This window comes from Sinocyclocheilus anshuiensis, unplaced genomic scaffold (genome assembly GCF_001515605.1).
Source record: "Sinocyclocheilus anshuiensis isolate Anshui unplaced genomic scaffold, SAMN03320099.WGS_v1.1 scaffold201, whole genome shotgun sequence".
Lineage (NCBI taxonomy): Eukaryota > Metazoa > Chordata > Actinopteri > Cypriniformes > Cyprinidae > Sinocyclocheilus > Sinocyclocheilus anshuiensis.
This window is the reverse complement of record NW_015537959.1, coordinates 975,208-984,623: the sequence shown is the minus strand read 5'-3', so window position 1 is coordinate 984,623 and position 9,416 is coordinate 975,208. Positions and strand designations below refer to the sequence as shown.

The 9,416-nt window shown below is 40.8% G+C and overlaps 1 protein-coding gene across 1 annotated transcript in view; it reads left to right on the top strand.

The window, feature by feature from the left end:
• The first annotated feature begins 7,036 nt into the window (after nt 1–7,036).
• The window catches only part of LOC107666518 (XK-related protein 7-like), a 73,387-nt gene continuing 71,007 nt past the window's right edge, over nt 7,037–9,416 (top strand). Inside the window, exon 1 of the mRNA XM_016457900.1 lies at nt 7,037–7,523. Within this exon, the coding sequence (XP_016313386.1) occupies nt 7,048–7,523 (476 nt within the window). The 5' untranslated portion in view covers nt 7,037–7,047. The remainder of the gene's footprint in view (nt 7,524–9,416) is intronic.

Genomic DNA, 9,416 nt, shown 5'->3' with positions numbered 1-9,416 from the left:
ACACACAGGTGAGTAACAGCGGGAGTCAGGCTAGGTTCAAGGTAGTGAACGGTAGACCGGACGATGAGAGACTGAGTGGAGCGTGTATAAGTAGGAGTGCTGATTGATGGCTGCAGGTGCGGGTGATCAGTAATCCAGGTGATGGTGATCGTGACTGTGAACAGGTTTGAGCCGGGGAGGATTCTAGGGTATGGAGTCCAGAGCTGGTGACTGGTGACAGAGACTCCCTGACATTACCTCCCCCTCCCGGAAGGCGCGTCCCACGCAGTAACATATTCACCGGGGAGGGGGGGTGGGCGCCCTGGAGGCTGGTCCAAGACGGAGACACGGGAGTCCTTCAGGGTGGATCAGGTAGCTCAGGAGGCCATGGCGGTGCATGGAGCTCGGGAGGCCATGGCGGATCAGGAGATTCGGGAGGCCATGGCGGATCAGGAGATTCGAGAGGCCATGGTGCCTCTATGACCGGAGCCCTACTACCCCCCCAAAAAAATCCTTGGGGGAACTTACGGGGCTGAACTCTGGGATTGGAGCCCTCCCTGAGCTGAACGGGGGATCATGAGCCCTCCCTGGGCTTAACTGGGATTCAGGAGCCCTTCCTGGGCTAAACTGGGGATCAGGAGCCCTCCCTGGGTTTAACTGGAGATCCGGAGCCCTTCCTGGGCTGAACTGGGGATCAGGAGCCCATCCTGGGCTAAACGAGGAATCAGGAGCCCTCACTGGGCTTAACTGGGGATCAGGAGCCCTCACATGCTTTTTCAAACCATCCTCTGCTCCGCAATGATTTGTCAGAAATGGTAGAGAAAACAAAGTCCGACCACCAGATGTCACTAAGGCACACTGTGTTAAAAGCTTCGAGTAATGAACCGTTTTTCGGCACAATTTCATGAAAGCCTCAAACACTTCAGAAAGCCTCAGTTTCCCATCACTAGTACAAACAACAGGTGAGTAACAGGTAAGGGTCTGGAATAGTTCACCAGGGTGAACGGTAGACCGGACGGCAAGTGACGGCAGGTGCAGGTGATCAGAACTCCAGGTGATGGTGATCGTGACTGTGAACAGGTGTGAGCCGGGGAGGATTCTGGGGTATGGAGTCCAGAGCTGGTGACTGGTGACAGAGACTTCCTGACAACTATAAAAAATAACTATATTAGCATGGACATCAACTGATGATAATCTGCTTATTATAAGTGTGTGCTGCATTCATGTTGTATCTTGCTTTAAATTCTCGAGCTCTTGAAAGTCTGCTGGATTCTGATTGGCTGTCAATATTTTTTATCATTCATCAGCTGAAAAAAAAAATTGCCTTAAGTGAATCCAATAATAATAAAATGTTGCCAGGTACCATGCATAAATATGTGAATGAAATAAATAATTGTATAATTTTCAGTTGAGAAATACTGTAGTAAAAAACTCTTTTTGTCTGGTCATCCATTGTTTTCTTTTTTTAGGCTACTTCTCTATTATTTTACCAAAATAAATCTGAATGATTTTGTAATAGCAAATGCCCAACTACGAAGTGCAAACATCCCAGATGCATTTTATGGCAGCATCTCTGTTGCCGCTGTTGGTTTCTATTAGGTGAAGAAGGATTACTTTTTGCACTTCCATTTAATATCACTGCATTGCTTTGCGGTTCCATGGCATGAAGTTGAACTCTGCTCATGTTATGGATTATATAATCTGATAGTTATGTACTGTATCTTAAAAGATAAAATAGTTTCAGTGTGCACAATAAAATTTTTAGCAGACGTACTTAATCTTTTTTTAATGAGAACTACTAGTAATTAATATTATTTAATATAAGTGAATCCTCCTGACTATAGTATTAGTCATTGTAAGTAACTTGTAGTGTAGCTATATACTTTTTCAAAACCGTAGCTCTAACTGCTTTAAATTATATGTTGCTTGGCTAGCTACAGCTTCAAAGTAGTTTCCCCAAACACACAGGTTTTCTTTTGTGTCTTTCCTCGATTGGATTTTCAGTTGACTTCAGTCCCCTCATGCCTTTTCTTTGAACCATCTTCCCCTAACGTCAGCCTGTCATGGCGGATCACCAGATCGGTCGTCTTACCAGGGTGAGAGGACCAGACAAACAACGGAAAGCGGACATGGCAGCTGACAGCCTGCACGAGAATCCTGCCGCTGACACACAAACAGACTGAGCGTTTCAAACACGAGACTTGCGTAACGTCACATGCCTTCTAGCAGTAGAGTAATACATTCGGGCATATCACAACAAACAGCCACTTTGAGAGCTTGGACTGTCATTTATGTTTAAATAGATTGCATATACTTTGTGTATAATGGTATAATATTATTAATTCATAGTGTTTTGTGGATTCTGTAGCTGTGACAGAGGTGGAGATAGGACATGACAGATGCAATGAGCCATCAGTGTATCACATCATCAACATAGTGTTTCCGGCTAAATGCCAACCTGTGCAACTACCGTCTATATTAACTCGCTCACTCTTCTTTTGTGAGTAAAGTAGCCATTCCCCAGACAATGTTTTGACATGCTGTAACGCTTGCAACATCTGTAAGATTCTGTAATAGCTGAACCTGCGCTGTCAGTTATATCTATTAAAAATAACTAATGAGACTAGTGAAAAAAGCCTAGCTCATGTTGTGAGAGTTGTGCAAGTTAAAACAATGAAACTGCTCTAGTCTATTAATCCAACAGTGCATCTGTAAGACTGAAATGGCAATTACTTTTATCCTGCACCACCTAAAAGTCGCGACAATCTCACCTCAGATCTGCTGCAAACTGTGAACATTATCGCATGTCTGAATGAATTGATTTCAACCATTTTCTTGCTACTGCCAATACATCCACAGACAAGCTGCTGTGAACATGTAAGAAATACTGCTGCTGCACATATAATATATATGAGATAACACCCATATATAACATACATGAAACTACCCCATAGCAGCTCTATACAGGTGGAGCTGGGGAAGGTGGAGGGTTTCTGAAGTGTGCTGCGACTGCTATTGCAAGCACTAGCCCAGTATTTGAATGTTGAGCAGGAATCTCATTGGCTGCTGATGTGAAAAGAAACCAAGGTAACACTTTAGAATAGGGAACACATATTCACTATTAACTAATAGTTTTCCTCCTAATTTGCTGCTTATTAATAGTTAGTAAGGTAGTTGTTATGTTTTAGTATTGGGTCGGGTTAAGGGATCTAGAACATGGTAATTCAGAAAAAGGCATTAATATGTGCCTATAAGTGCTAATAAACAGCCATTATGCTAGTAATATGCATGCTAATAAGTTACTAGTTTATAGTGAGAATTGGACCTTAAAATAAAGTGTTACCGAAACCAATCAGCTGCACCACGAGAATCATGATGTGATTATATCAAACTGAGTTAGAACCTATTGGCCTGCACCTTCTAGAGTTTCATGACAGAATTTTGTATTTATCTGTTTGTTGATGGAGGATTTATTGGTTGATGTTAGACCTATGGGTTAAGATCCTTAACCCCCACAGACTGGGCCAGTGTTTTTATTATTTAATAATTATAATTAATGTAGTTGTTAATAATTCCATGAATTAGACTTTTCCTTTGCTTTTTTTGAAAAGTTTCATGAACAAACAACAATGTTGTCAAAACAATCCGAGTTCACACAGATCTGCAAAAACAACTAAAAACAGTGTTTTATGCATGCCAGGTTACTTTGTAAAGAAACACTCCATGCCTGCGTACATAAGAATTCCTATAGACTGAACATGTAATACATATGCGCATGACATCACCGTTTTCACAAATTCCCTTTTTAGTAGTTTACATGAAGACGAAAACACTATTGTTTTCTAATAGTGCACAGCCATAAGTCATGTACAGCCATAATGCATAAAATGTTTTCAGTTTTTACTTGAAAACGGTGTCATGTAAAGGCCTCCTCAGTACTGAAATCATCTAAATTAATTAATATGATTAAATTAATTTTATATCAAATTAATATGGCTAGAATTTTGGAATTAGCGCCAAAGTGATGTTTTGGCACTGCAGAATCAAATTTGCTAGATTGATCTTTTTTATGAGTGTGTTTGGTTTAAGAGGACGCACATACACGTAGCGCTTCATAACAATCATTTCCTTCACTTCATGAACATCAGCATGAGGAAAAAGTGATGGAAACAGCTGAAGAGATGAATTTGAAATTCCGCTGACACAAGAACCAATACAAAGTGAATACAGTCCGAATCATTGGTCATATGATTATGCCAGAGGGGTGAAAAAGCAGACGAAAGCAAGGTGCAAATGTGAGCCTTCCCGCAGCAGGGTCTTCACAACACAATAAGTCTTACAGCACTATTCAGACAACTGCTGGCAATGGAAACACCAGCATAAGAAAGTACTGACTCACCTGAAAAAGCTTTGATTAATGCTCATGTACACAAGTACTCTGACCCCACCAAACAGCCCATTATTCAGACAGATGCTCACAAAGATAGAGGTGCATGTCTGCTACAAGAGACGCATTCAGTCACTCATGCAGCTGTAACTGACACAGAAAAGGACAATGCTGTCTTTTGAACCAAAAGGTCTGGGGTGAGCTATCATTTACTGGACAACAGTCTCAAAGGGAACTGAAATTTTACACTGCTTCTGTCAACTTTTTATTTTTATTTTTATTTCACTGCACCTCTCTGACAGGGCTGTAGTCATTAGACTGGGTCAGAATCTGTTCTGTGTCAAAGTGGATGTCGTATATCTGATTCCCGCAGTAATGCTAAGCGTTATTTATCTCTGTTGGAAGTTAAAGAGCCTACCCTGCAACTCTGCCAATAGGAATCCCAAAGTAAGCTAGAACACTAATTGACTTAATGGAATAAGTGTAATTAGGTCTGCTGCTCATCTCTTATGGTCCATGAGCAATGCTTTTGGGCTTCCATTCTGTCAGATAAGGGTTTTTAAGTTGAAAATTACCTTGGAATTGATTTTTCACCAATTCAAAAACACATAGACCCATCCTCTTTTGTAAAGCTCTGTGTGGAGGTTTTGTTTTCAACACACACGTATGTTGTTCCATACTTGTGTGTTGAATTTCTGAAGAATCTTTACAAAGCTCTTTTCCATCAAATAAAAAGACAAGCACAATATATGTTGTCAGTGTGTGTCCATTGATATATTCCAAGTCTCCATGATAGCTTTAGTAGGGAACTTTAGTCCACTAGAAATCTTTGACTCAGTTGCTGCTGTCAAATTTCATTCTTTATTTTGAATATTTTTGCATAATTTTTTTAGTTATAGTCTGTGCTGGTTTGCCAAGTCTGCGGTTTTCCTGTGTAATAGAATTAACTTTAAAATATTGACACGGGTTGATTTTTTTCCAAGCAGGGTTAAAGTTTTGAGGTTGCATAAATTATATTTGACTGAAATGCTTGTTTTGAAATAATTTACTCAACCCAATTTATATTCTACCAATGATAAAACTGTGTTAGATGACTGGTAGGAAGCCTGTGTGCAGAAATGTATAACAATGAACAAGAGGGAGAAAATGTGCATTAGAACAAGATCTCAAAACTGTAAATTGTTTATTTTTAAATAGTTAAAAAATAAAGGATTACCAACTTCGCATTTTGTTTACTGGGATGGTTTTGTTACACAGACTTGGCAACCCTGGATCTATTCCTACACCAAACTGTCATATCGAGCTATATCTCCCAAAAGACTTTGAATATAATGCAAAAGGATCAGACGTGGTCACAATGACTGTCTCTATATGGAAATGGTTAGTAATAATAATAATAATAATTATTATTATTATTATTATTATTATTATTATTATTTGTGAGTTAACATCCACCAAATTGCTTGAGCATGAGGAGGTATGGTACTTTAGATTGGGTTGGTGACATGTAGCTTCGCTGTCATAATGACAGTTCCAGTATGACCGCGTGCTCGCCTCGCGCTGTCAAACATTAAATATCAGAGAGAGAGTGAGAGAGAATAATCAATAAACCATTTCCAATCCTTCACCACAAAAGCACGAGTGCTATCATTCTCTATTCATAAACCTGAAAGTACATGGGAAATATACAATGCATTAAATAAGATGCCTCGATGAATGGGATAGTTTGGGCTGGCAGGTGTTTATCGAATGAGTAAAATATGACTGCTCAAAGCCCCAAAACATGGAAGACAATAGCGTTTAAGTGCTTATTTAGCATTAGAAACAGGCAAAATTCACATTTTTGTTTTGACTGTGTAAATTGATGTAGAATACATATGACAATCTATTCAAGTAATTTACAAACAAAAAGCTAAAATGCGACTTACACGAAAGTGCGTAGGCTACTTTCCCCCTAGAATGTGTAAAACTTATAAAACGGATACAAATTAGATGCATTTTCTTTATAACACTAATATTATTATTATTATTATTATTATTATTATTATTATTATCATTTAGGTTAACATTCTGCGTCTACCTCAGGTTGCTTCAGGGGGCTGTCGTTGTACTGTAAATTACTATAAATAAAAGCACCTTCTAAATGACTTTCTTTTTACTTTCGTACCAAATATAAATCAGAATATAATATTCCACATTTTGAATATATAATTAGGCTATTTATGCATTTTTAAGGTAAAGGAAGATTTGGGAATTCCTGGAATGTCAGATAAAAATATAGCAAAATATAGCAAAAATTGTACTCCGTATATGCCTTTTAAAATTTCGAAAAGCTAATTTATTAATTCCACTAGGTTATATTTTCAGTATCAAGCCGTCATTCATTTTTATTTCACCATCGTAGCATCTGCATTTACACAGGATTTGGACGTTTATAAAGAAAAAACTAAAGTCTCATAGACGCTACAAATCTTTGCAGTCCTTCCAACGAAACGTTTCTGAAACAAGGCTGTTTGTATCCCAACACAAACCTATTACATCCCAGAGGTCTCTCTCTCTCTCTCTCTCTCTCTCTCTCCCCCAACTCTCCCATGAGCTTTCAGACACTCTTCAGCACACACATTCCCCTCCCATCTCACCGTACTTCGCTTTCCTTTGCCCACTCTCTTTCTACAACAAACATGGCTGCTAAATCAGATGGAGCAGCCGTGTGTGAGAGCGCTTCTCGGTGTCTGCTTGGCCCTGAGCAGAGCGCGGCTCCTGTGCACCCTCGCGCCGAGAAGCGCTTCTCGCTGCTGGACTGCTGCTGGGTGCTGTGCGCCCTCCTGGTCTTCTTCTCCGACGGAGCCACCGACCTGTGGCTGGCAGCGGACTACTACTTGAGGCGGGACTATTGGTGGTTCGGGCTCACGTTAGTGTTCGTCGTGGTTCCCTCCGCAGTGGTTCAGGTGTTAAGTTTCAGGTGGTTCGTGTATGATTACTCGGAAATGAGCGCTTCCCCGAACGGGGACGGATGTGATTTCAGCACCAAGGACAGCGAACGGCGGAGCGGCAGCTGCAGAACCCTGCCTGCAAACGGCACGCGGAAATGCTGCAGAGTGCTCGTGTGGCTCTTCCAGTCCATCATCCACATCTTGCAGCTCGGCCAGGTCTGGAGGTAAGATGCATTACGTCTAATATCCAGAACTTCTCCCATAGACCATCAGCACTGAGCAATTGGTGTTCATTTCTATCCATAGTGTCTCTTTTCTTGGAATTGATGTTACTCTTATTGTGGCTCTCATGCTTGGTGATGCTTTGGGAGCAGATGGAAAGAGCTGCATCCCTGTCTGTCTACATCCCAACTCGCTTCTTTTGGCTGCGCGTCTGTGCTGGTTGCCAACATAGATGGTGTGCCAAGGTGGACAGAGTGCCCGGTGCCATCTCTCGTGGCCCCGCAGTCACGTCACCCTCAGGTTATGTTGAAATGGATGTTGTATTTGGCTCATATTCACTGTGATCTTTGGAGCAATTCAGTGGCCAACAAAATTGCATTCTGATTCTGAAGACATCTGCGCTGTGACAGGCACCCGAATGTGTCCAATAAATCTGAATGCAAATTTTATGTTGTAACCCAGTGGTTTTCAAAGCTGGTCCAGGGGACCCACCGCTCTGCACATTTTGTGTGTCTCCCTTATTTGACACACCTGATTCAGATCATCAGCTCATTAGGAGAGAGCTCCATGAATTCAGCTGAGTGTGACATATAAGAGAGAAATACAAAATGTGCAGAGCGGTGGGTCCCACCAGGATTGAAAACCACTGTTGTAACCCAAGTGGGTTGTGTTTATTATAGTCTGCATTGTATTTTCTTTTACCTTGTGTATTTTCATACATGGTTTACAAGGATGAGGAGTTTGCAACCTGCTTGTGTTGTCATTATGTTGCATTTAAATGTGCACTAAAATATCATATAGTTTGATTTCCCATACAGAGTGATCTTCTTGATTACATTGCTAGTGGGAATTTATTTTTTGCATTTAGATTTTTTTTTCCCTCTTGTCCATATCCTATCAGAACAGACCTGCCACAGAGTTGAGAGCCTCTGCTGTATAAAGAGACAGAATGTGCTTGTACTTTCACAAAACGACAGCAAATCTTGCAAGAATAGTCCACAGATTTAGAAATAATTGAAAAGTCTGAGCCCTCCTCAGACAAAACGGGCATTGTGCAAACCTACAGGTTCATTATTGGCTAAGTACAGAGAGTACAGACAACGTCCAGGCTGGTTTTCTCTGGGGAAGATCATAACTCATTCTTGCATTGCTTGTTTGCCTTCATCCTTTTGTTTTAGGCTTTTTGTGGAGGGCTTCCAACTGTTTTCTCTGTTCTTGGAGAAGTTATCAAAAGTGCCAAGGCTGGTTGGGAGATCGCTGTGAGCAGGGCCGTTTTAACCATTGGGCTAGGCGGGGCTGAAGCCCCGGGGCCCGAGCAAGGAGAGGGCCCGTGATTGGCTGTGGAGTAGATTGACTGGAGCGCCGATCGCCAAAGCCACCACGCCCCCCACTTATTAGCGCTGCTATTTAGTTGAGCTTTTCCATAAATTCCATGCATTACCATTTGAGATTGAAACGTAAAGTCTGAATTTGGTTTACCAATCAAATGCATTTATTCTATATTTGAATTTTGAACGATATGCGCACGTATCTATCAGGTGATTGCTGCCCAGTATGTCTGCATTCACCTCTCTTCACTTTGTTCTGGAGTAATCTGGAAATGGTCGCGCAAAGAACAACATTCAATAAGTAAAAATGTCAGCAATTCTAAAAGAGAGAGGGGCTCAAAAAATGAAAAACTTTAAATACAAACAACATAAAAACATGACTTCGTAAATTCCCCATCTATCAGGTTATTTTACTAAAGCTGATGATGAAGTGTTGCTGGAACAGCAAGTGAACCGGGCACATGGAGCAGATAAAAACAGTGTCATCGTCCACACTGATTTTAGGTTAGTTTGATCATTAACTGGATTTATATTGTTTTTGTGTTTGAACAAACTATTTAAATTTAA